The sequence below is a fragment of the Onychomys torridus genome, chromosome 22, assembly GCF_903995425.1.
Source record: "Onychomys torridus chromosome 22, mOncTor1.1, whole genome shotgun sequence".
In the NCBI taxonomy this organism is placed as follows: Eukaryota; Metazoa; Chordata; class Mammalia; order Rodentia; family Cricetidae; genus Onychomys; species Onychomys torridus.
The window spans coordinates 17129139-17156820 of NC_050464.1; the positions used below are offsets into that span (position 1 = coordinate 17129139).

A 27682-nucleotide genomic window follows, 5' to 3' on the forward strand; every position below is an offset into this window, starting at 1 on the left:
GAAAGCGTAAAGCAGCTGTTGTTTAGCCTGCTGTTTGGGGAATAGAATATCTTCCATAATCCTTTTATGGCTCCCAAACACCTTGTGTATCTCTGCAGGCCCTGAGTCACTGTCCCTGCCCTCTGCTTCAGAGCCAAGCTCCTCTTGCCAGATCCAAGGTCCACATGCAGTAGTGAATCCTCACAGACCACTAAGTGTCACACCCTGCCTTCCGTTCTGTCAGACCCCAAAGACCACTGCATGCAAACCCAGGCCTGCAGCATTTTCAGCTGGTGCTTACCACTGAGCCACACTCCCAACACCCCCTGGGCTTTTAAAATATGCAAATTACCCCCATTAATTATCATAGGCCTAGGGCTGTTTAGACTGTTGGAGTGTGTGGTTTTTTCATTGCGGAGGTCTGACTTCTCTCCAGTGCCCAGCAGAGTACATGACACAAAGTAGGTGCTTTAGAATGTGGACAGAAGAGCCTCAAGATGGCTCAGCAGATAAAGACACCTGCTACCAAGACTGAGAAACTGAGTTTGATCTGCAGGACCCACGTGGTAGGAGAAACCCAACTCTAAAGTTGTCCCCAGACCTTCACTATGTGCCATAGTGTGTGCACCCAAACAGATAGAGAACATTTTAAAAGAAATAAACTTTAAAAACCAAAAATGTTTAATGTGGATGGAATCATATTAAAGTCAGCATGGTGTCATATAGCTTTCATGTTAGTACTCAGGAGGCAGAGGTGAAAGAATCATCTTATGAATTTGAGGCCAGCCTGGTCTGCTAAATGAGTTCTAGGCCAGCCAGGGCTACACAGCAAGACTTTGTCAAAAAAAAGGAAAAAGAAAATGGATAGATGGTGAAAGACAAAGATGGTGGGGATGAGCAAGTGGATGGGTAGATGGGTGGGCGGGTGGATAACAGATAGGGTGGGTAGGGCAGAGAGGTTGTCAGGTTGGCAGCAGACGGCATTACAGGTAAAAATGCAGTGTTTCCATCCTTCTCTGGCTCCCATCCTTGTTCCATCCAAGGATATCTGACCAGATGGAGCCAGCTGGTCCTCCAGCCTGGAGTGTGGGCATGTGTCCAACCAGGGTTATTAGGAAATTGGAGCAAGACACCAGCCAAGGTCTCCAGCACACAGCCTCATGCATATGAGGTTTTAAAAAAAAATTGTGCCTTGAGCCCCTTCCCTGACCCTTGCCATGACTGACTTGTAGTGACTCATCACCATGTTTGAGATTCCTGCTGTGACACACGTGTGTTGTACAATCACTGCCCAGAAAGACAGGCCTCGAGCAGACACTCAGCACAGGGTGAGCACCAAGCAACTGTGCAGGCAGCTCTGGAGGGTGAGACGTCTGAGGGTGTCCAGGTCACCCCTGCTGTGCACTGGGAGGTGGTCCTGAGGACTGAGTGCATGAATTCCTTTCCTAGGCGTCAACCTGGTCAGTGTCACATGATCACAAAATAGGGTTTCTTTTTCACTTGTTTTTTGTTTGTGTGCATGTGCACACATGTACATGTTCATATGGGGCTCAAATGCACACGGCAGTACATGTGGAGGTCAGAGGTCAATGACAAGTCTCCCTCTGACTCTCCATCTATTTTTTGAGACAGGGTTTCTCACTGAATCTGGAGCTTGCCAGTTCAGTAGGCTGGCTGGCCCAGAAGTCCTAGGGATCTGCTGTCTCCATCTCCCCAGACCTGGTATTACAAGTACCTACCACTGCACTTAGCCTTTTGGTGTTTGCTTTTTTACGTGAGGTTTGGAGGGTTGCTTTCCTAATTTGTTTTATATTTATTTATTTGGGGGTGACTGATGTGTGTAGGTGCATATGTGTCACGCTGTGAATATGGGGGCCAAAGAATAATCCTCAGACACCAGTTCTCTCCTCCCTGGGTCCCAAGGATCAAATACGGTCATCAGGATCGATGGCAAGAGCTTTCACCTGCTGAAAAAGCCATCTCACTGGCCCCTGACAGGCGTTCTCAGGGACTGATGTGAGGTCTTCATACTTTCATGGCAGGCACTGTACCAGCTGCACCATCTCCTGCCCTGATCTTCATTTGGGTTTTTTGTTTTAATGGATTCTTGCTATATAGCCCCTGAAGGCCTGAAATTCAAGATCTTCCTGTGTCAGCCTCCCTAGTACTGGGATTGCAGGTGACCACTACCACACTTAAGCTGGGGGGAGGGGTGTCCCACTTTGCCCCACAGCACCCCTGCAACAGCATGCCCCCTCTGAATGGTTCACCACACATCCTGCCATGTAAGGGACTCCAGACCTCCTCCAGATCCTCCTACCACTTATCTTGAACCTTCCACACTCTCCTAAGTTGCTTTTGAACCTGCACCTCCATCCCACCTTCCAGCTTCCTGTCCGAAGCACTGAATAAAGCAGGTGTGGTGGGGCATACCTGTAATCCCAGATAGGTAGTGAGTTCAAAGCCAGCCTAGGCTACATGAAACCTTTTTTAAAAACCATAGCAAGTAAGCCGTTCAGCTCTCTGTGACCTGAGACTACAGCACATAAATGTCTCTGTGTCTCAGCAACCGAAACTGTGTGTCACTTCTTCAGCAGGGCCTTCCCTTCCGTAGTGAGAGTGCACAGGGGCACTCCTGGACATGCTAGGTGCACACCTGTTAGGTTCTGCAGCAGAAGGGCTAGCAGGCAGCTGGAGCTGTGGGGAGACCTGCCTCCCAGACAGTCACCAGGCCTGTGCTGTCTGTTAGGTGCAGGCAGCCACGATTTTGACCTTGCTGTGGGTTAAAGGACACAAACCTAGGAGAAATCTGTTTATCATGCTGGGGATGCATGCTATTCTTGACAGTAGTCAGTGACTAAGATGGATGCTCTGCCAAATGGGCCCCTTGCATGGGTGAGTCAGGGTGAATTCACAGTGCGATTCCTTTGCTGCTTCCGACACACAAACAACATTTGCTAGGTTTCAGACCCTGTTGTCTGGTGACCCAAGGGCATGTGGAGAGAAGAAATCTGATTTACACGATTCATACTGCCTTAAAGATGGATTCAGGCCATTTCTGCCCCACACTCATCTCTTTTACATGTCTCACAAAGCAGTTCAGTTGTTTTCTTAACCGGATTTTTTCCATGCTGAGCACACAACTTTATGACACAGTGGGACTTCGTACCAATTGAGGACACTACACAGCCTTATTGGATTCAACTGTGGTTCCATTTCTGGTTTTGTTCTTTCTAGGCGCTCATATAAAATGTTTGTGTTTTAATGTATACCCCACTCCCTGGATACAGAAGAGCTTGTTAGTCCAAATATATAGAAAAGAGTTCTGGGGGAGATGGCTCAGTGGTAAGAGCATTTGCTACGCAAGTATAAGGATCTGAGTTCAAACCGCCAGCACCCACGTAAAAAGTCAGGTGTTACTACATGCCTACTGTAGCCCTGTGCTCAGGAGGACGGATACAGAAGGATTCCTGGGACTTTCTGGCCTCAAGCCTAGCTCCAGGCACAATGAGAAACCCTGTCTCAAGGGGATAAAGGTAAAGGGTGATAGAGCAGGCCATCTGATCCTCTGGCCTCTGTATGGGCACGTACACCTGCACATACATGCACATGTATCACACATACTACAGTAATATTTATATGTATATGCCATGAGCTGAAAATAGTCTTCCCTGTTGTTAACATTTCAGTAAGATAACAATGTTTCCTTTTTTGTTTTTTATCTGGTTATTTATTGGTTTGAGTTTGGTTTTGCACAGCCATAGATGTAATGCAAGGCACTGAACGTGCTTGGCAGCAGGAGCTTTGCCACTGTACCACACCCCAGCCAGGCCACAGTGTTTTTGGCTGCCTGCAGCTGTGCTGACAGTGTTACTCAGGGACTTGTCACAGCCTGAAGGGGCAGCAAACAAGAGAAAACACAAGGTCCTGCCTTTGGACTCTGCCAACAGCATCTGTCAGGCACTGGGGGACAGCTGTCAATTAGAGCTTTATGTTGAATATAGACCTTCTTAGGTAAAAAGTACATTTCAATACAATTACCATCACTCAGGCACTGGTGTAACCACGCCTTGCCTGACCCCTCCTATGTGGCCCTATGGTATGTCAGCCTCAGCAGAAATGAGGAAAGAAGCTGTGCCAAACACAGAATAAGGCTGAGGACAGACTAGGTCTTGTGGATTGGAGTCATTCACACTCCCTTCTCGATGCTCTCTGTGTCACTGGAAATTAGGACACGACCAGTCTTTATTCTAGACACCCCCAAAGCAGGCCCCAGGCAGTGTGCTGGGCTCATGGGTGAGGGCACTCAGGAGAGGCGGGGCTGCTCACTGTGTTAGTTCTGCTGCTGTGACTAGATGCCTGACTGACTGAGCAGCTGAAGGAAGGAAAACCACTGCTCATGGATTGAGGGGACGCTGCCTGTCATGGCGGGGAAGTCATGCCAGGAGCTTGAGGCACCGGCCACATGGTATCTGCAGTCAGAAAGCAGAGAGGGGAATGCTGGTGCTCAGCTCACCTTCTCCTTTCTATGCAGTTCAGGAGCCTCGCCCGTGGAATGGCATTGTCCACATCCAGAGCGGGTCTCCCACAGCAATTACTCAGCCTAGAAACCCCCTCACAGGCATGTCCTAGGCTGGTCCCTTCAGTGATTCTGCATCCTCTCACTGGCCATATTAACCATCACACTCAGGCAGAAGGCAGGTGTAGCACTTCCCACTGGGCCCCATCAGTGACCCCCCCACAAGACGCAGACTATTCTAAAGCAAGGAGCATGTGATGCCTGATGGTCCCCACACTAGCTCTGGTGCCACTCCTAGTGTGGCCTAGATGAGCAAAGGGCATAGTGCTCTAAAGCAAGCGGGACCACCAAGGCTCCGGGTTGATGCAGAGCAGGCATGCCACCTTTCTTTGGCACTCTTCTTCTTCCACTAACCTCAGCGCCTCTGGTACTGTCACCAAAAAAGCAATCTGATCCCAAGACTTGTCTCCTTGGACCACCATGGAGACCACCAGCTGAAGCATTGGGTTCCAGAGTCCTTGTAACCATATGACCATCTAGCCTCATAGGCAACGCTCACCTAAAATGATCTGTCTGCACTGTATCATGTAGAAACTGGAGGACACCTTTGGTTCTCATTCTGTAGGCACCACCTCCTTGTGTTTTGAAACAGTCTCTCTCACTAGCCTGAAGCTCACTGAGTACACCAAGATGACTGGTCAGTGAGCCCTAGGAGTCAGCCTGTCTCTGCCTGCGCAGTGATGGGATTACAGCTATGCACCACCATGCCTGGCCTTTTAACCTGGGTTCTAAGGATAGAGCTTAGATCCCATGCTTGCAAGGCAAGCACTCCACCTTCTAAGTTATCTCTCCACCTCCTGTCCATATTTTTTGTTCCGGAAAACACAGAAGAAATAATTACATATATTAGACTCAACCCTCAGTCCCTCTGAATTACCAGAATCATGGGGTTTGATTAGAACAAATCATGGCAATCATAATGACATATTTTTTAGCAAAATGCCCTGATATTAAACCTTCAGAAACCTTTTATTTGAACCTCTAGTAGATTTTTTTTGTCTTTGTTGGTGTTATTTTTATTCCTTTAATGCAGAAAATTGGAGGTTACACTTAATGAAAAAACTGAAATAACAGACAGTCCTGAGGACTACCACACGCTGCCCTTCTAGAACAGGGGATTTAATTAACATTTCCTAAGGAAGCCAAGCCGGTGTACTTAGTGAGAGATGAATGTTTTCAGCGCCATTCTTGCTGTGTTTAATTCTAGAAAGCACTCCAAAGACCTCTGCCAGCTGCAGCCCTGCCCCTGAGTCCCCAATGAGCTCCAGCGAGTCTGTGAAGAGTCTCACCGAGCTGGTCCAGCAGCCCTGTCCCGCCATTGAGACCAGTAAAGAAGGCAAACCACCAGAACCCAGCGACCCACCTGCCTCAGACTCCCAACCCACAACACCGCTGCCTCTCTCTGGACACTCAGCCCTCAGCATCCAAGAATTAGTAGCCATGTCTCCCGAGCTGGACACCTACGGCATAACCAAGAGGGTCAAAGAGGTGCTGACGGACAACAACCTCGGTAGGTCCCATTGCCAGCTCATCAGCCATCCAGTTGTTACCTGTTTGAAGCCTTGAAAGGGGAAGGGAAGGGGCTGCATGCCGAGCCAGGCAAAGGCTCTAAAATCTCCATACACTCAACTTTTTTACTTTGCCACACACAGTTGTTATACACAAAGTTCACAAAAGAAATTTAAAACAGAACTCTTACAATATTTAAAGTTTGATTTTGTACTGGGCTACATTGATAACTGTCGAGCTACATGTTGGACATGCCTAATGGTAACAGTATACTTTAAAGAACCTGGTCCTGGGGCTGTGGCTCAGAGGCAGAGCATATGCCTAAAATTGCCTAATAAGGGACCTGGGGGATTGGCTCAGCTCAGTGGTAGCCTGCCCAGGATCCCCTTGTGTGGTGTTGGGGGCATGGCTGAATGGTAGAGCACCTGCCTAGAATACTTGAAACCCTGGGTTCTATCAAAACAACAACAAAAAACTGTGAAATATCTTACAGTGTGAATACTAGCCCGCTCACTAGAGTACAAGAACCTTAGGAGTCAATCCTGGCCCATCACAACATACCTTAGAAGATAGCCTATAAGCCAGAGCAGATCAGGTGGCCCACAGAGGCTTCCCATAATAGGACATGCCCTGTAGAGCCTAAATCATAGTGGATCCCAGGGTGGATCAGCTCAATCCTGCAGCATTAGGTGACTTCATGGACATCAAAAACAAGGTCCACTCCTGCTGTGGGGCAAGCCATGTGTGCCCTGTAAGCCAACCCCTCGGTGATGCTGGCTTGATCCTGCCCATCACAGGCTGGTGACTCTCAGTAGCTCTCAGCCCTACCTAGCAGCTTGAAGCCATCTCATCCTGCTGCTGTTACTTCTGCTGCTCTGCAATACTGAGCTGGTCACCCTCATGGTGTCAGCCTTAGGCCATATGCCTTAGACATGCTGTAGCTAACCTGGGCTCTCTTGCTCCTAAATAGGAGCTCTGTGGCTCTAAGAACATTAGGGAATCTTGCCATTGTTACGTATCATGCCTTCCTGGACAGGCATGGCAGGAAAACCTGCAGCTTCTCTGCAGGTCCTGTGTCCTCACGAGTCCCAAGTGAAAATGTCAATGAAAGGAGCCCTGAGACAGCCCCACAGAATGGCTGAAACCATGCAACACCTTCTGGGGGACCTGCATGTCTCACCTTTCTCAGGATAGAATAAGACAAGAAGAACACTGTAGTTAAGGATGGAGAGATAGCCTAGTCTGTAAAGTGCTTGCCATGAAGCACCAAGATCAATCCCCAAAACCCATGTAAAAAAATTGAGCTGGGCGGTGGGGGCACACACCTTTAATCCCAGCACTCAGGAGGCAGAGGCAGGCAGATCTCTGTGAGGCCAGCCTGGTCTACAGAGTGAGTTCTAGGGTGGTTATATAGAAAAACCCTATAAAAAAATTGCCAAGCATGGTGGCAAGTTTATGATCCTTGTGTGAGGGAGTTAGGGACAGGAGGATCCTTAAGGTTCCCTAGCCAACCAGCCAATCTAGCTGAAGTCCAGGCCAGTGAAAAAAACTGTCTTAAAAATACAGGGTGAGAGCCAGAAAAGTGGCTCATGGGTAAAGGCACTTGCTGCCAAACCTAATGACCTAAGTTTAATCCTTGAAGCCCACAGAGTAGATGTGGAAAGCCTACTCTTATAGGTTACCCTCTGGCACGCACGCACACACACACACCCTAAATAAATAATATAAAAGAAAAAAATTAAATGAAGGTGGACTGTGCCTAAGGAATGACTGCCAAAAGTGTCCTCTGGCTGCCACATGTGCACACATACACAAACATGTGTGCACATACACACAAACACAAGTTGCTACTGAGTTTCAGTGAAGTCTGCCAGCGACCTACAGTCTGGAGTCAGGCCCAACCATCATCTTGAGTCCCTATTTCCCATTTGTGCAATGTATTGTCCCAAACAGAACACAGTAAAAAGAACATCCGCTGAGAACCATTGTAATCGCTCATTCATGAAAATATGAAAATTTAGCTGCTGATTTGAGAACAGCCCAAAGCCCATATGTTCATCGGTTATTGAAATGTGGAAGGATTCCTACACTTGAGTCATCCCCTTCTTCACAGACTTGTCACGAGTCCAAGGAAGCAGGCCGATTACTCCTGCTACCCACTCCCAGTTAGAAAGCATCCTTCCGTGTAAACATTGAGAATAGCAGAAGAAAAACCTCCTTCCAAACCACCAAGCTGTAAGATCGCAGTTTGGAAATGACAAACACTGGAGCCTCTTCCTTGGCATCACTAACCAGCTTCCATTCCTACTGGAGAGTTAGTTGGTATATATTACATGAAGCTAGAGCAGTACCCTGCTGCTCTACAGAACTTTTCAGTCTTATATAGTACCAGTTATTAACCTGAAAAACTGCCAAGAAAGCCTGTGCCCCATCACATGGGCTTAGCAATCAGGAGTAATTCCCATGGTAGCTCTAACTGGTCATAAGGCTTGTGGGGAAAGTTGTCCACCTTCTCACAGGACTCTGGATGTAGTTGTGGGCACAGAGTGGCCAGCATCAAGCTGCATCAGGCAGCAGAGATGACCCCTGGTCAAGATCCAAATGTACTCCCAACTTAACCTTGGATCCTGGCATGTTCAAACACTACCATGGAGCCCTACTCCTAGCCCCTCACTGGGAGATTCTAGGCAAATGCTTTACCACTAAACTATACCCTTAACCTAGTAAATTTAAGTTAAAATGGGGGTGTGCCCCCTAAACTAAATTTGGCTACACAGTCAACCATATTTATAGTATATAGTGCCACATCATTTTCTCTGGCTGTTCCCTATAGTGTTTTCAGTTCATATCTGGAGTCATTACCATAGATAGCATAAGCCAGGCTCCATAATCTCTAGCTGCATTGTGGAACTGGCACATTCCACACTGCCTAGCATCCTATGTCTCAGATATTGTGTTTGACCAAACAATGGCCTCTCTGATCCTAATCTCCACTTCCACCTTCCAGAATGAGCTTCAGTTCATTCAAGCTTTTCCCATCAGTCCATGTAGGTCATAACAGATTCTGATATATAGCTCTAAGAATGGCAGCCCTCTCCGCACCACACAGAAGAATGGCTTTCATGAGGAAGCAACCCTTTGTGTATGTATGTGTATGTCGCATGTACACATGGAGATCAGAAGTCAATGTGGATTGTCTTCCTCAAACTCTTCCTACCTTCATTTTGGGGACAAGATCTTTAAGTGACCCTGGAGCATACTGTTAGGGCTAGACTGGCTGACCATTGAGTTGCAGGGGTTTTCCTGCCTTCCCCTCCCCAGCCTAGGGATTGCAGCACACACCACTGTGCCCAGCTTTATATGAGTGCTGGGGATCTAACTCAGGGGTCTTCATGCTTGCACACAGTAAGCCATCTCTTCCAGCCTTCAAGCCCTTCTTCTAAGCCTGTGACACAGTGCAGGCTTGGGAGCTCTTGCACCCTGCATAGCCATCTATCTGCCTGTGATCAGCCCAAGGCAGGGAGAAGACAAGGATCCAGGGAAGGTCTGAGCTTCTCTGAGCCACATCGAGCAAAAGCAGCACAGCCAGTGAGCCTTTCAATCCCAGAGCTTCCAGACCTTCCTCACTCCTGCTGTGACCCAGGGGTCAAGTGCCTATTCTCTCAGCAAGACCCTTGACCATGCTAATCATAAAAAGACACCCAGCTGGCCTCTGGCTAGGAGCTGCCTGTGAGAGCTGAGCAGCTGCTGCTCTACCTTCTGGGTTTGGGCTTAGGGATTTCACTGTCTCTGATAGATACTGCACATGTCCACCCTCAGTTCACCTGGCTCCTGGAAGCTTTTCTCTTTTTCTTTTCTTTCCTTTTTCTCCCTGAGGCTACTGACATGTAGTTTAGGCTAACCTGGAATTTCCTATGTAGCCCAGGCTGACATAAAACTGCTGGTCCTCCTGCCTCGGCTTCCCAAGTGCTGGAATTACAAGTGGGTCTGACCATACCTGCTACCTGGAGGCTTTTCTGAAAGCCTAGTCACTTGTCATATACATATAGAATGCAAGTGTATTTGAATTCCCTTGCCAATCAAGTTGTGAGAAGACAGGAAAAGAAATGTTTCAGTACTGAAGCTGTAGGTCTGAGGTGGGGCACCTGCCTAGAATCCCCCAGTAAGAGACAGGGGTATGGCTTAGTAACAGACTACTCCCCTCACATGCACACAGCCCTAGGTTCCATATCCAGCCTGTAAAAACCAAAGAAAAATATTTCTACAAAGTGTTGCTGTAGGCCAGGCCTCCACAGTCCAGACTATGGGCCACTGAACCACGTGTCTCAGTTCAGGTTCTTAGTGCCTGCTTGCCCTCTGTCTGTCAGTGACCATCTCTCACATCTGCTTTCCAGGTCAGCGTTTATTTGGGGAGACCATCCTGGGGCTCACCCAGGGCTCTGTCTCCGACCTCCTTGCCCGCCCAAAGCCCTGGCACAAGCTCAGTCTGAAAGGCCGAGAGCCCTTTGTCCGCATGCAGCTGTGGCTGAATGACCCCAACAACGTGGAGAAGCTGATGGACATGAAGCGGATGGAGAAGAAAGGTACTGCCCCTTTCTGCCACCCAGGCACCATCTCATTCACACATACCCTTCTGGACGTCTTCCCACAGAGCTGGGGGCATGGGACTCCGTAAGGCAGGGCACCATAGTTTAGATGAGCATCAGCCAATGAGTAGCTAAAAGGACAAGGGAAACTTCTCCCTCTTTGGGGCCAAGAGTATAAATTAAAGATCCTGTGACCCTTGGGCACATCACAGTCTGTGGTAATGGCTCATTCATTACATCTGTTACCTCATCTACTATGTGTACCTCATGCTAAAGGCCTGTGAAGATGGTGAAGAGCTCATTAAGATATATACATTAATGGGCTAGGATTATAGCTAGTTTGTAGAGTGCTTGCTTGGCATGTTAAGACCTCCAGTACTGGGAGAAATACAAGAAAGAAATGCCTTTTGAACCAGACATGATAGTACATGCCTGTAAAGAAGAGGCTGGGACTGTAGCCTGGGTGGTAGAGTACTCTCCTAGCGTGTAAAAAGTCTTGGGTTTGCTGGGCAGCAGTGGTGCACGCCTTTAATCTCAACACTCACAAGGCAGAGCCAGGTGTATCTCTGCGAGTTCAAGGCCAGCCTGGTCTACAGCTCGAGATCCAGGACAAACACCAAAACTACCCAGAGAAACCCTGTCTTGAAAATAAATAAATGAATCTTTTAAAATGAATGAATGAATGAATGAATGAATGAATAAGCAAGCAAGCCTTGGGTTCTATCTCTCACCCTGGGAAGCTAAGAGGAGAGTTGTGATTGTTGGTACCATTATGCCAAAGGTCTGCCACACTAGGACCTCAGGATGCCTCTGCCCATCAGCAGTGTGCTCTCCACCCATAATGGCCACTTCAACTGGTTATGGCCCAATGTAAGGTGTGACCCAGGCCATAGCCCCCAGGGCAGCACCAGGCAACACCACATACTTGAAAAGCCTAGTGATTCCCCATTTTTTAACTTACTGTGTTAAATTTCAAGCAAAAATACAAAGAATGATATGAAGAACCAATAGACAAGCCAGGAAAGGGCACAGGTCTTTAAAGGCACCACTTGGGAGGCTGAGACAGGAGGGTAGGATATAACTCAGTTCTTAGCATACACACAGCCCTGGGGTCCATCCCCAGCACTTCAACCAAGGAGGTGACACGTCTTTATCCCAGCATTCAGGAAGTGAGGACAGGGGGTCAGCAGTTCAAGGTCATCTTTGCTGCATGGTGAGTCTGAGGCAATCTTGGAGAAAGGAAGAGTGAGTAGACCAGACTGAGCAGCTTAATGAGACCCAGGTTCAAGACCAGCCACCACAGGTGTGACACCACAGGTGTGACACCAGGCCACTTCCACCCCTGACCCTTCAGATGTCCACAGAGAAGCTTGTTCATCCCCTCTTCCCTTGCCTGACCCCAAATCAGATGCTCCAGGCTTTCCAGGCCTCCAGCTTCCTTCCACGTGGACTCTGGTGCCATCTTGTGTCACAGAGTGTTACTGTCTCCATGGAGCCCACACCTTGGGGCATCCCAGGGCCCCAGAATGGCTGTTACGCCATTTCCTGGGCTACTAGATAGGGATGCCTTCACTGGCCTTCTCAGTCAGCTGGGCACCTGACCTGTCAGCGACATAGCAGGGGCTGCTTGGGCCTCCCCATAGTGCCTGTGACAGCAGCCACTTCCTGAGCATCTAGGCCCTGGTCTCAACTTCCTAACGCTGCGACCCTTTAATACAGTTCCCAACCATTAAATTATCTTTGTTGCTACTTCATAACTGTAATTTTGCTACTGTTATGAACCGTAATGAAAATCTCTGTGTTTTCTGATGGTCTTAGGTGGCCCCTGTGAAATTATCATTCAACCCCCAGAGAGGTTGTGACCACAGGTTGAGAACTCCTGATCTAGAGTTTGCCTCTCCTCACCCCACCACCCCCTCTTCCCTTTCTCCATCTCTCTCATATATATATATATATATGAGACAGTCTCTCGTAGCCAAACGTGACCTCACACTCTTGATCATCCTCTCTCCGTTTCCAGTTCATTATGTAGCCCAGGCTGTCCTGGAATACATAGTGGTCCTGCCTCAGCTTTTGGAGCGCTGGAGTTAGAGACATCCACCACCACATCTAGTTTATGCAGTGCTGGGATGGAGTCCTCCAGTGAGCCACATCCCCAGTCCCCAGTATGTGCCTGCTCAATAGTTTCCTTGGTAATAAAATAGTAGAGTTCAGTAACTGCCCAGCATAAAGCCCTCTCCTTGCAACCAAGGGTGATGAAAATACCAACCTCTCCAGAGGGCAAGTGTTCGAAACAGTAGAAGCAGTCAGGTAGTTGTGACATAAGTGAGAATTATTAACTTGTATTCCTTTAAAACAGTGTCAGGTATGGAGACACATATCTATAATCCCAGCACTCCCTAAACTGAGTCAGGAGGACCATGAGTTCCAGGCCACCCCAGGCTACATAGTTCCATGCTAACCAGGACTGTATATTGAGACAAACAGAGACGGCTCAGTCAGTAAAGTGCCTGCCTTGCCAGCAAGAGGACCTGAGTTTCAGCCCTAGAACACACTTTAAAAAAAAAAAAAGAGTCGGGTGTGTTGGCACATCCTAACAGGGAGGCAGAGGCAGGTGGATATCTGCAGTTCCAGGCCAGCCTGGTCTACATAACAACATAGTAAATTCCAGGACAACCAGGGCTATACAGAGAGACCTTGTCTTTAAAAAAAGAAAAAGACAGGCATATATTTGATTCCAACACAAGGGAGGCAGAGAGACCGGTAGCTCCCGGGGCTCCTTGGCAAACCTTCCTAACCTATTAGATGAGTGCCAGACTAGTGAGACCCTGCCTCAAACTAAGAAAGGGGGGCTGGAGAAGCAGCTCGGTTCTTAAGAGCACTTGCTGCTCGAGAGGACCTCATCCGGTCCCCAGCACCCCGCGACACATGCCTGTAACCAGGACCCACGGAATCTGACCTCTCTAGCACTGTGCTCACTGCACCTACTCCTCCTCCCCTCCCCCACCCTCCACACATAAACATAATTTAAAAAGAGATTAGGGTGGATGGCGCCTGAGGAACACACATGTACATAATGCGAGCACACGTGTGCACACACGCACACACGCACACACTGGGGGAGGGGTTGATTAGTGTGGCCCGTTCCTTGCAAAGGCAGTCACAGTGGTTTGTGGCTCTAAGCACTGTTGGCCATAACAGAGATACACAACAGAGAGCGCACAGCATCCCAGAACTTCAGTTCCACCACTGCCCGTTCTCATGTACCTACACGATCACTCAGATACACCCCAAGCAAGATCTCATCCTCATGACCCCTCCCCACTGGCCTCCATAGTGAAAAACTCCTGTCTCCATCATCTGTCGGTCTCTTTACATTTCCTCAAGCCAATGGCCTTCTTCTGTGCCCTTGTCCTGCGTCAGCCAGGAAATGACCACATGGATGATCTCCTTTTTCAGTCCTGCACCCGGGTATCAAGTTCTTGAATCCCTTCCTCAACCTTGGCCTGATTCTGTTACCAACCCAAGCTCTTCCACCTCCCAGATCCTAAACTCAGACTCTTGATTCCCCGGCCACCCTATTTCCTGCTACACCTTTTTCTCTTTGCTCCACTTACCTGGGATGGGCCTCTGGATTCCTGGCATCCCCTTCTTCTCTGACCACAGTGCTCTTCTCCCCAAGTATCTTCCCACTCCTGCAGCCCTGCTCGTGCTGTGGCTCAGCACACTCCTCCGTCCCCTGGCTGCTGAGTGCTCTGGAGTCTCAACTGGGCCTGGACCATCTCTAGCAGACTTAACTTCTGTGGGTCTCCAGAGTCACTCCACAGTCCTGACAGCCCTCCCCATCCCTTCTTATGTCCCTCCTCGACGCCCGCCTTTGAGCAGCAGCCTCTGCTTCCTACAGACAGACCTCATAGGACTGCCTTTATCCCAGGGCCCCATCTCTCCATCCGCCCTTCCTCCTCCAGGCTCAGTCCAGCCACCTGGCTTCTCCCGGTGCTTTCTCTATAGTCTCTCTGCTCAGCTTAGAGTCTGTTCCTTATCTCTGTGGGGAATGGTTGGGATCAGACCCAGGGCCAGTGTGCAGTAAACTCATTCTCTACACAGAGCCTCATGCCACTCACTCATCAGAAGCCGCTGGAACTCACAGTTAGGTCCTTCCTAACATTCCTCCCTGTGGTGCGAGATGCTGTTGGCTGTCCTCATGTCCCTCCGAGCCCTTGCTAGCTTCTCCCTGGGAATGCCCTGTGGTGATGTGCGGGGTCTGCTAGGGTTCCACTTTGATGTAGCTCTTGCTCAGTCATTGACTTCCATTATTACTGTCTTCCTCCCTTTATTCCTCTTTTTCCTTCCTTTCTTTCTTCTCTCTTCTCCCCACTCTTTTTCTCTTGACAGGGTCTCACATAGTTCAGGCTGGCCAACATTCTCCATGTACCCAAAGATGACCTTGACCACCTGATCCTCCTGCCTCCACCTCTCAAGCGCCAGGATTATAAGCATCCGCTACTTCGGTTTCCATTTTCTAAACAGCCTCCTGGTGTCTTCTATGCCACAGCCTATATTTTCTAGTTGATCCAACGTCATCCTTTAAGATGGCCTTGGAATCTCCTCTTTTGAAGTATATCTCTGCTCTTTCCCAGCTCTGTCCAGTAACCTCCATTAGTGTCCCCCTCGAGGGCCCCGAATGTCCCTGCCACCAGTGTCTTCATCACGCTGGATCATTACTTAATTCACTGTCAGGGTGGGCAGGAATAGCTGGGAACCCACAGGACACGGAGTGGGCCTCAGTGTCTGCTGAGGACAAACAGCACGGTTCCACTACAAGGCTTGGTTAGGGCCGGTGTTTGTTCAGTTCTGAGTGCTAGGGCTCAAGCTCAGGGTACCACACACATTAGACAAGCACTCCCCACCGAGCTACCCCCCAGCTATTTGTTTTTTGTCTTTTTTTCACACTAGGTCGCAGTATGTAGCCCTGACTGGCCTCAAACTCATGATCCTCCTGCCTCAGCTTCCTCACTGTTGGGATTACATATGTGCCCCACCATACCCCGCCTGTAGGTTTTCAACATCTGCTCTGTTCCCAGAGCTGAGGCTTTGAGCTGGTTTCCCAGCTGTCCCTGAGTTCACCTGCTCTCTCGCTTTCTCCCTGCAGCCTACATGAAGCGGCGACACAGCTCTGTCAGTGACAGCCAGCCCTGTGAACCCCCCTCTGTGGGCATCGACTACAGCCAAGGCGCCAGCCCCCAGCCGCAACACCAGCTGAAGAAGCCTCGAGTGGTGCTGGCTCCAGAGGAGAAGGAAGCGCTGAAGCGAGCCTATCAGCAGAAGCCATACCCGTCACCAAAAACGATCGAGGAGCTTGCCACACAACTCAACCTGAAGACCAGCACCGTCATCAACTGGTTCCATAATTACAGGTAGAGCCTATCGAGAGCTCCAAAGCCTAGACCCCTGAGAATGCACCCAACAGAGCACAGTGTGGTCCTTGGTCACTGAAGGCAGGCAGACCCAAGGCCAAAACATTGTTGTGCAATGTGAACAGCTGGACAAAGAGGCTACTGTCACACGTGGCTGGCCTCCTCTGGGAACTGAGGAAACTTTTATTATTTAGTGTGTGCATGCGTGCATCTGTGCATGCTCAAGTTATGTGGAGATCAGAGGACAACTCTCAGGATTCATTCTCTGCAGCCACCTTGTGGGATGCCGGGGTGGAACTCAGTTGGTCAGTCTATGTGCGGAGAGCCTCTATCTGCTGACTCATCTTGCCAGTGGTGCCATCATCATCATTTTAGACAGGGTCTCACTATGTAGCCTTGTTTGGCCTAGGATTTGCTATGTAGACCAGGATGGCCTCGAAAAGATCTGCCTACCTCTACCTCTTAAGAACTGGGGTTAAAAGCCTGCACCACCATATACAGTCTTTAAAAAAAAAAAAAGCTAGGGACTGGTAGGATGCCGCAGCAGGTGCCTGCCACCAAGCCTGACTACCTAAACTTGATCCTTGGCCCCATACATAGAGGGCAAGAACTGACTCCTGCAAGTTGTCTGGACTTCCATACAAGTGCCATAGCATGTGGCTTCACCACACCTACTCCACACACATGCAAAAAGAAAATTAAAATAAACCAAGAACAAGATCATTGACAATTGGCCTAGGTTCAGGTGTGGCTTGGCAATAGAGTCTAGAATCCAGTGAGGAGCTGGAGGTGTGGTACTGTGGTACAGCCCTTGCCTAGCATAGACAACACCTTGCTTAAATCCCCTACACCCCCCCAAGCATCCTCCTCTGTACAGCTTTTCTAGGTATCCAATCTGGGGTTGAAGCAGTGTATCTCAGTGGTAGAGCTGGGTACAAAGCCCTGCATTCCGTCACTAGCACTCAAGGAAATAAGTTAAAATTTGGAAGATAATGCCAGGCATGTTGCAGCACACCTTTAATCCCAGTATCTAGAAGACAGACAGAAGGATGGAAAGTTTGAGTCTACCTGGGCTACAGAGTAAGTCCCTATCTCCAAAAGTAAACAAATAAATATATGTCCTCCAACCAGCACTCAAGATCACTACTTCTGTTTTACCAAGGAAGGTCTTACAAGCCCACCAAGGAGGCATTAGATAAGCCAATTCCTGCATTACCCTTCTGCCACCCTAGCCTATTCACCTCTGTCTTACTGAGCAGATCAGGCCTCCTCTCGCTCCAAAGGCCCTGTAGAGTTGGCATGGTGGTGCACACCTGTACAGTTAGCATCTGGGAGGCTGGAGTAGGTAGTTCCAGCCCAACCCGGGATACACAGTAAGGCCTTGTCTCAGAAAGCAAGCTTGAGACAAACAAACTCAAAAGTCCATATTTATTTATTTATCTAAGTTGTATAGCTAGTAAATGGCAAGACAAACTTCAAACCATGCAGCATACTTGCACCCTAATTGTAATAAGATTTAGCTGCCCACCTAACCTGCCATCTCCTGCCCGGGCAGAGCAGAACTGGGTGCTCACCCGACTGGCATCCTTGCTGCCCTGGGGCTTGAAAACAGGTTATGAGCAGAGCCACCTTCTCATCACAGCAGTTCCCAAGTGCCTGAAGCTACCCTAGGAAAGCTGCTGTGCCTGGGTATTTCTGGGGACCTATCAGAACCTCACCTTTCTGAATCATGGCTTTAAAATCTTCAGGGCAGGTGCTGGAGAGAGGGTTCCGCAGTTAAGAGCATTAGCTGCTCTTCCAGAAGACCCAGGTTCAGATCCCAGCACCCACATAGTAGTTCACAGCCATCTGTAACTCCAGTTCCTGGGGAATCTAACACTCTCTCTGGCCTCCATGGGCACCAGGCATACATATGGTACACAGATATACATGTAGGCAAAACACTCATACAACATAAGGAAATGTAATTTAAAAAGTTGGGCATAGTGGCACATGCCTTTAATCCCAACACTGGGGAGGCAGAGGTAGAAGGTGGATCTCTATGAGTTCAAGACCAGCCTAGTCTACATAGTAAGTTCCAGGACAGCCAGGGTTGTGTAGAGAGACCCAGTCTCTAAACTAAATAAATAAATGAACAAACAAGTAAACAAATAAATAAACATTCAGGAGGAGGTTCTGATTTCACTCTAGCAAAAACAAGTGACTATGGACCAGGTAAACAACTACCCTAAGATTCTCATATCTTGAGCCAAACCCCCTAAATCAAGCCTAGGACAGGCCTATAACCTCAGCTATTCAGGAAGCTGATGAAAGAAAATTTAAAGTTTTAGGCCAGCCTGGGCTACAGGATAAGTTCAAGGGAAACTTAGAAAGACTATGTCTTAAAACTAAAAAGTTCAAGAAGTGTTGGGAGGTATATACAGCACTTGGTTAAATCAGCCGGTCAAGAGTTGAGGCATGGCTCTGCTGAGTAAGCTTAAAGCTAGTTCAACCCTCTAATCTGGGGTATAAGAGGGCGTGCCCTTCATTCAGTATAACATGAACAGAAACAGCAGTCGAAGCCATGTCCAGCCTAAGGTTTTTATGGAGGCCACTTTCTGCAGGACACTGGGCTTGGTGCTAATTCACCCAAAGATGCTCTTCAAAAGTGGACATTTGCATATTATGCTGGCTGACTGGAAAGACACTGGCTGAGCCTAGGGCTGTGAAAGTGACGGGGAGGTGACTTAAGGACCCTTTGTGAAGGAAGCAAGCTGTCCTGGCATTCGGTGTCTCAGCAAGTTACCTGAGCCCATCACCACCTAAAGCTGGTAGAAGCTGTATTGAAAACAGCGGTGGTGGTGCACGCCTTTAATCCCAGCACTCGGGAGGCAGAGGCAGCCTGGTCTACAGAGTGAGTTCCAGGATGGCCAGAGCTACACGGAGAAACCCTGTCCAAAAAAAAAGAAAAGAAGAAAGAAAGAAACACTTGGTTGAGCCAGGCATTGTGTTCCACACCTTTAATCCCAGCACTTGGGAGGCAGGGCCAGCAGATCTCTGTGAGTTTGCGGCCAGCCTGGTCTACATGATGAGCTCCAGGATAGGTTTTCATAACGAGACCCTATCTGAAAAGAAATATAAACATAAATGAACTTGGTTGAGGAACTGGAGAGGGATGGCTCAGCAGTTAAGAGCACCTGCTGCTCTTGCAGAAGACCCTGGTTTGATTGTCAGCAGCCCTACAGCAGCTCACTACCGTCTGCAACACCAGTTTCAGGAGAGCCAAGGCTCCCTTCCGACCTCCAGGGGCACCAGGCCACATGTGGTGCACACAGATACATACATACAGGCAAAACACCCATTCACATTTTTTTCCCTTGAAATACTAGAAGCATGTATTTAGTCTCCTTCCTACTTGATCAGCTGACTCTTTCTCAGAGTCTGCTTCCTTCAGAGTAGGGAATCAGTAGAAGACATACCCCTGACCTGTGGCCCAGAGCTCAAGTTACAGGATTCCCACCTTAGGCCACATCCAATAATTGGCTTTCCAGTGAAGTTTCCAGGAACGTGCCAGGAACCATGCTTGTTGCACAGAGTAGAAGGAGCTGGTTAGGGGACCATCATTGTAAGATGAAGACGAAGGAAATGGGCCAGTCAGGAACTACACGATGGAGTCCCAGTTCTCAAAAGGCTGGAACAGGAGGATCCTCTGTTCAAGGCCAGGCTATGTGAGCCACATGACAAATTCAAGACTATCCTTGGGCTGGTGTTACTGCCTAACAAGACCCGGTCTCAAAAACAAAATAAGGCTGAGGATGTAGCTCAGGTGATGGAGTGCTTCCCTAGCATGCACAGATCCCTGGCTTCTCTCCCCAGCGCCACATAAACCAGGCGTGGTGGGTGGTGCACACTTGGAACCCGAGCACTGGGGAAATGGCGGCTGCAGGACTTGATATTCAAGGTCACTCTTGGCTAATTAGCAAGTTCAAGGCTAGTCTGGTATACAAGATCTTTTTTTTTTTTTACTTTATTTTATATGCATTGGCATGAACGTGTCAGATCCTGGAGATCTGAACTTACCGACAGATGTCAACTGCCATGTGGGTGCTGGGAATTGAACACTGGTCCTCTGGAAGAGCAGCTAGTGTTCTTAACCATTGAGCCATCTCTCCAGCCCCGGGATACGAGATCTTATCTCAGAAAAATTAAGTGGTAGGGGGAAGGTGGTGGCCTCTCAACACAGAGGCAGAGTTTGGGCAGGGGAGGCGGGCAGTAGCCGTGCGTGGCAGGTGATGTGCACAGGAACCTCACGGGCCTTCCCTTGTGTCGCGCAGGTCTCGGATCCGCAGAGAACTGTTCATTGAGGAGATTCAAGCCGGGAGCCAGGGCCAGGCCGGTGCCAGCGACTCACCTTCGGCCCGAAGTGGCCGCGCCGCACCCAGCTCAGAAGGCGACAGCTGTGACGGTGTGGAGGCCGCCGACGTCGAGGAGCCAGGTGGCGCCACGGTGGCCACCAAGTCTCAGGGAGGGCCGGCAGAGGTGGCCGCGGCCCCGGCCGACCGGGAAGAGGCGACGCCGCCCGCCGAGAAGGCCAAGGCGCAGCCGCTATCCTCGGTGCCCCCAGGACAGGACGACGCTGAAGACGCGGGCCGGCCGAGGCCACCGCCCGAGGGCCTCGCCGACACCCCGGCGCCTGTGCCAAACCTCGCCGCACCCGCGGCCGGAGAGGACGCCGCTACCTCAGCCACCGCGACGGCCCCCGAGGCCCCGGCCAGGGCGGGCCCTGCGGAGAGGAGTTCTGCGTTGCCAAGCACCAGCGCGCCCGCCAGCGCGCCTGCGCGGAGGCCGAGCTCCCTGCAGAGCCTCTTCGGCCTGCCCGAGGCGGCGGGCGCCCGGGACAACCCGGTGCGGAAGAAGAAGGCGGCGAACTTGAACAGCATCATCCACCGCCTGGAGAAGGCTGCCAGCCGGGAGGAGCCCATTGAATGGGAGTTCTGAGGGCGCCGGGCCGCTGGGCCTGACCAGCAGCGCCTCGCCGGGCCGGCCGGGCCTCCTTGCGCCCAGCGGGTCCCAGCCGGGCCTAGTCCGCACTGGCTAGGGGTGGGCCGGGGCGGGCCGGGGCAGGCGGGCGCGGAGGGCGGTGCGACCCGAGGCCTGGACGTGTTGCGCGCACTTACCGCCCTGCGGGCCACAGGGCAAAATCGCCATAGGCCAAGGTGCATATAGAAAACAAAGGAGCATTAAGCCCAATCTATGTCGTGTTTTCAAGGAAGAAAACGGAAATGTGTAGTCGAGCTTTTTTGTACCCTGAAGTGTTTTTTTTTTATTGCCCTTAAAAGTGATTTCCACAGGTTCTGGAATAACTCTTTACAGCTTTTGCCTTGTGCCCTCCTCTTTCGTGTGGGCTTTAAAAAAAAAAATCAAACCCACATATTAAAAGGGGGCTTTTTATCTGCCATCTAATGGCTTCAGAGCGATAATACACTATTATCTTCTTAAACCAGGAAGGGGGGGATTTTTCAGAAAAATTAAAAAAGAAAGTTTTTGTAGCTGTTCAGTTGCCACTAAGAGATTGCACAGTCAAACCGACTCTAAACACACTAGTTTGGATTCCTAAATATTTTCAAGAAAAGAATCTTCTCGTTTGAAACTTTGAATTAAAATAAAACACATTTACTCCACATATTTTTTAACAAAAAGAAAAAAAAAGAAAAGTCACATCAGGAAAACTATCTGATTTTGTGGTAGCTGACGTAGTGTTTCTTGTACGTAAATAGAATCCTGACATGTAGTGCACATTGATCCATAGCTTTAACTGACTCTGGGCTTTTGCTAGCCAGAGTTTGTTTAATACACTCCATTCTAGGCCAAATCAGGACAAAAAGAAAGATCCGAATCTAGGTATTTTATAATCTGCTTTTTAACCTCTAACCGCAGAGCACGCTGATCAGACCTCATATCTCGGAGGTTTAGGAGACAAGTTAGAACTGTAGCATGTACCGGTTCATTTTGTTTTATGGTGTCTACGTCTGTGTTGGCACATTCGCTCATGAGCAAGCGTCGAAAGCAAGGAAAATGTAGACCCACAAGGTCACAGCAGTTAGTCCCTCCGTGTGCAGGCAACCGTCTGTTCATCTTTCCTTGGCACAGAAGGCACCTCACCTCACGCCACTCTCCAGGGCACATGACGGACTGAGCCCCCAGGGGAAGATGCTCCCTGGGCTTGGGCAGGGCTGGCACAACCATGCGCACTCTCTCTTCCTCTCTCTTCTCCTGTCCCCTTCCCACCACAAGCACTGATAACCCTATCCACTCGTGGGAAGCTTCCTTCCCTGCAGAAGAGAGTACGCAGCAGTCTGGGCTCTATTCCCATCCCTGTAGAGACAGAACGGTGACACTCTTCAGTTCCAGACCAGACCATTGGCCCTTCCTTCTTTCTCCTCACAAAGTTGTTTTATGCACAGTTTAGGGCAGCCTAAGTACAAATCAAGTCTAACTTGTCTCTTGATTCCTCCCGTTGTCTATGTGTATATGCGTGAGTATAGAGGTGGATGAAAGTGTGCGTGTGTGTGCGTGTGCAATTTTATACGTCTGTGTATTTTCTTAAGTACCTGTGCACACATAGAGTGCACTACTGCCACCTTTTCAACAAGCTGGTTTGTCAGTCATGGCTTCTACAGGTTTTGCTAATTTAGACTCCTTATCGCCATATCTTTAAACTAACAATAGATGATTTCGGTATATATATATATTTTTGTTTGCTTATTTATAGGTGCTGTATTTTATTATCTGATTGTTAGGAAGGGATGAAAGGGGCAAATATTCTTTAGAGGGATAGACTGCCGGCAGTATTGGGTATAATTTACAAGATGTAGCTGTCATGCTGTATATTACTGATTGAAAACCTTTTGACCGTATTGTGTATCATTGAAACTTTTGTCTTAGGTCAACATCTTTGGATGACATTTTAATGGTGCATTCATTATTTCTTAAGTTTAATTAATTAATAGTCCTTTTTTTTTATTTGGGAGGGTGGGAGGGAGTTCTAATTTTAAAGGTATCTCCCGCTATTACACCTCAGTGTGCTTGTTATTCCTTAGCTCGTAGGCTTTGACTGTCAGATGTGAAACCACATTTCTTGCATGATGTTTGGAGCTTATATATTTTCATTCACATCTTTCAACCTGCAGCTGCAAGCCCTTAGTTGGAGTTTTCACAGACTGTAAGAGTCACGACACTAAAGACAATACCTTTTCATGAATGAGAAGTCCCCAGGAGGCTCTAGGAGGCTGCGAGGCAGGCCCCTTGTTCGCTCTTTGGATGGTTGCGTCACTTCCGCGCCTGAGATCTGGTTCAGTGAGAGAGTCACAGTGGAGGGAGGGGCAGAAGGAGAAAATGGAGTCACCCCGGCTCGCTCCCACCAGGGATCCCTTAGGGACATGGAGGAGCAGCGTCACTGGTGGGATCATGGTACCCCCTCCACAGAAACTCGAGGGATTCTGTCATCATGGGTGATGGATCTTAAACACCTAATTTTCACTAGGATGAGAAGCAGAGTTAACAGGACTGAAGAGGGGAGTGTGTTAGTTTTAAAGGCATGACTGTTACTTAACCACAGTGTTAAATCTGAGGAAATGGAAGTCGAGATTTTTTCCATCCTGGTAGCCACACAGTAGCAGTCTAAGACAGCCTTTGGCTCTTCCAAGCAAGTTAGTCATTTTTGTTTATTTTTTGAACTAGGTTCTTGTTGATTTCCATCCTGTCTCTTGTGCCAGACCTCCATCTGGGTGCTCGATACAATCACTTGGTTAGGTTTTTGCTTGAGTTCTGTATTTGTATGTTCTCTTTTATTTATTGTTATAATTATTATTATTATTATTTGAATTGAGATTCCCAACTTGATGGTGTTTGGGGTTAAGCTAGCACTGTCTATATAGTATTTCTAAGAGTTGCCAGTAGACAACACAGACACCTGCGGGGTTACATCTCCGTCCTCATCAGGTCCTCTCCTCTCCCCAGTTTGAGTCCAACGGTTCATCTTTCATCTGGAAAAGCAATATTCAAGTGCCTTGAACAGCGCTCCTTTGTGCAGTGACCTTCCATTGGCTGGAGATCCAAGCAGTAGCTCCCACAGGCAGCCAGCCATCCCCTTTACACTCTCTCAGCTTCAAAAGCTGAATGTACTCCCCCACACACACCCACACACACAGGGGAAAATGGTTCCATATAAAACACTAACACTTCATCACAAGCCACTGTTCATTTTAAATGCCTTTCTTTTTAATTAGAGGCAATCCTAACTAGGTATCGTGCCGTTACCCAGCTGGTTAAGTGGGAGCCTACCATAAAATCAGTGTTCACACCTGGCCCCTTGACACCTTTCCATTCATGCCCAAGGACCCTTGCGGCATCCGAAGTGGCAGGCATGTGGGTTCTTAGACTTCTGCCCACTCACTTCCACTCTGACCTGGCTCCAAGTCGCCTTCTCCCTGAAACTTTAGTCAGTGGAGATGTCTGATCTCTGTCTACTAGATCTCTTCTTTGGAAAAAAAAAAAAAAAAATGCAGGCACTTAGCTGAAATTGACTATTTTCTTAGCTAGCCACCCTGAAAATGATCACAAGTGGCTTATGACTGTATCCTGGGTTGGAATCAGTACAGACTCTCTGGGATGTAGTATTAGGAGTCCAGGCACACCACTCTGAAAACAAGGCAAAAGAGAACAGCTGTCATCTTCCTTGGAACAGATACTTCTGTGTGCAAAGCTCAGGTGTCTCCCAGTTAGGCTTTCCTCTAGTCAGAATCTCTCTTTTCTCTCTGTTTAAAGCCACATCTAATGGTAGATGACTCAGAATACAGCAGAGCTTCGAGCTGAGTGTTCATCTGGACGCTTGTGGCCAAGAGAGTCCCTGCCCATTGTTACCCACATAACTCATCCGCCTCTGCAGCCAGAGCCAAGTTCAGTTGTGGAGCTCCAGAGCAGGCCCAGCAGGAAACAGCTTGTATCCAATGCCAGGGGAGCACTCTGTGGCACTGACTAGCACTGTTGAGTCAGGGTGCTGATAGCCAGCATCACAGATGCCCTCCCTGCCACAGCAAGACTGGAAATCTTTGTCCTCCGGAGCTGTGCTTTCATGCAAAGGAAGGCTCGGTGGACTCTGGGCACCCTGTGCAATGGTTTGGTCCCCGTCATGGGCTTGTGCTTGCCATGCACTGCTGTAGTCATGTCAGGCCAGCCCCTGAGGCTGTGAGCCGTCCTGAAGAGAAGATGGGGTCCAGCAAGGGAGTTGAAGGCTCTTGGCTGTGTTACTCCTGTTCCTTCTTCGGTGTCTTCCCTCATCTGTCCTCTTCTACCTCACCATTGGCATCCCTCAGAACTGTGAGGCAAGTGGCGAGGGGTGGGGGAGGCTGCAAGCTTGGCCCATCATTTCAGCTTGGCAGGTGGGCTTTTTGCCTCCTCCTGTGAGCATGTCCTGAAGTGGTGTCTGGGGTCTGCTGAGCACAGGGATTTTCCTCTTGACTTTCAGCTGTTCTTGAAACTCCAGCAGCTGGTGGGGGGGGGGGTGGGGGCTCTAGCCTCAGATACTCTTGTCTTTTGCTCTGCTGTCCCACACAGCTGTCAGACTCCATCACAGACATTCCTTGGGCCAGGGGTTATCCCTAAAGGACATAAGCACACATCCCCAGGAACTGTGACTATCTGCACCTCTTGTCTCTAGCCCTGGGACCTTGCTGTGAGCTCTGCTTTACAAACAAATGTATCTCCAGGACAGGACAGGTCAACATAGAGCTTTCTCTCCTGTCATGTATGCCTGGTCTTTACTTCCCAAAAGAACTTTGCCAGCTTCTGTTCCATGTGGGAGAAAACCGGCTCCCAGGACAGATGGTGGGTCTGAGTCATACCTGCTCTAGTGGCCAAAGCGTCCCCCTAGGACATAGGGGACTTTGTCTTGTCCCCATCATGAATGGTGAATTCACCAGACATGGCTGCCACTGCAGTTTCTCTGGGGCTTGACTGATTCTGGGGAAGACTGTGTGGCCACTATGGCAATGTTTGTCCCAGGTGGCCTGAGACTCTTGAAGTGGCTTGGACCCAGTTCCCAGAGGTGCTGTGTGCCGGGCTGGCCAGTCACCTTGCATGCTAAGAGAAGGGACTAATGTGAGAAGATTCCATTCTCATTGCTTCTGCCGATGCTGTGTAGATGGAAACTACCAGGAGAAGGGGTAGGGCAAGAACAGTCCCAAGGCCTCAGGCTCAACCAGTGCAAGAAGGGGGTTCAGGAACATCAGAAGAAAAGCCAGGACCTCCCAGTGTTCCGCTCGAGGACCTGCTTCTTCGCCCCCATGTCCACTCCTACCCCTCTGCTGACACCTCCCCTCCAAAGATCCCACGGCCACGTCTTCAGTGGCATATTGAGTTTTCATTTTTGGACGAAGTGACATTTAGCTTTAACAAGACATTTCCAAAGCTCCTGGGCTCCTTTGAAATGCTGACTTGAAAAGTTCAGCATTGTTGCCAAGAATGAGGGGGAGGGGCTAATGAGAGGAAGACAGTCGATTATGCATGAATGTGCACGCCCCATCCCTCGGTTATTCAAATTTCAAATGCCTTTGAGTTGCTTTTCATAGATGGGTTTAGTTTGCGCATGTTAAATAGAGTCTGATACTGTAATGTTTGTAGCATTCGGGCTTTAATTTCTACCACAAATATGCTATGTACTAAGCTTTCTGTGATCAGAAAGGAAAGGTGCCTTAAATCCCAATACCACGCCTCTATCCCTACGGAAAATATATCAGAAGCACAGCGCCAGGAAGCGTTGGGACTTCCGTTGTCAAAATAGGACACCATTCAGCAAGACACATCCAAGTGGCACGGGGCTGCTTTTGTTTGGCAATTCTTTTTTTTTCCCCAACCCATAATTATCTTTTGTTTGTTTGTTTTATCTTATTTTTTGTAGTTTGCTTTAAACAGGAAGCACTTAATAGACGGCTCTGTGTCAAAGCTCTGTGCAATGGAAGTCATTGTTACTTTTGTTTGGGGGGGGGGTTGTTTTCTTTTCCTTTCTTTTTGAAAAAGATAGCGTTATTGCACACCAAATGAACTCCTAAGTAAGCTTTAGAACCAGGATCGATTCAGGTCGTGGATGAGTATGTTCACTGTAGTTCTGTATGTTCATGAACCGACGGGCAAGCTGGCCTACCTTGGCCACTGCGGCTCAGCCCTGAGCCCTGGGTCATGGCTGCCTGGGTTCCAGCAGCTGGGGAATCTTCCCAAACGCCTGACCCCACAGTCGACCCTTGAAGCACTTACCCCTCTCTTTGTGGAGATAGACCGACTGCTACTGATCTGTCAGCGTGCTCGAGGGTGATTATAAAAGGATGTTTCTTTAAGAAAGAAAAAAATATTTCTATCCTCTTCTAATTTATTATTAGGTTAATCATTTAAGTACTTATCAGGAGTGTGTTGTCGTTTTGTGTTGTTGTTGCGAATGCTTTTGCTGTCACTCCGGTGGTTACTGTCTCTTCTCCCCACCCCAGACTCCGAAAAGGTCTGGGGACTGCAGTGGGAGGGATGAGGGACAGAAGGGAGTCCTCCAGCACAATCAGACACCTGTCTCCCTAGTAGCCACTCAA

The 27682-nt window shown here is 48.9% G+C and overlaps 1 protein-coding gene across 8 annotated transcripts in view; it reads left to right on the forward strand.

The window, feature by feature from the left end:
* The window catches only part of Cux1 (cut like homeobox 1), a 331979-nt gene that overhangs the window by 282693 nt on the left and 21604 nt on the right, over window positions 1–27682 (forward strand). For 4 of the 8 annotated variants that reach the window (XM_036172586.1, XM_036172588.1, XM_036172587.1 and 1 more), the window contains 4 exons: window positions 5766–6068; window positions 10462–10650; window positions 15806–16070; window positions 20384–21714. The exons of the other annotated variants lie outside the window; for them this stretch is intronic. In XM_036172586.1, coding sequence (XP_036028479.1) covers window positions 5766–6068; window positions 10462–10650; window positions 15806–16070; window positions 20384–21047 — 1421 coding nt within the window. In that variant the 3' untranslated portion in view covers window positions 21048–21714. Of the gene's footprint in view, window positions 1–5765; window positions 6069–10461; window positions 10651–15805; window positions 16071–20383; window positions 21715–27682 lie in introns of those variants that run through there. 8 annotated transcript variants of the gene reach the window in all.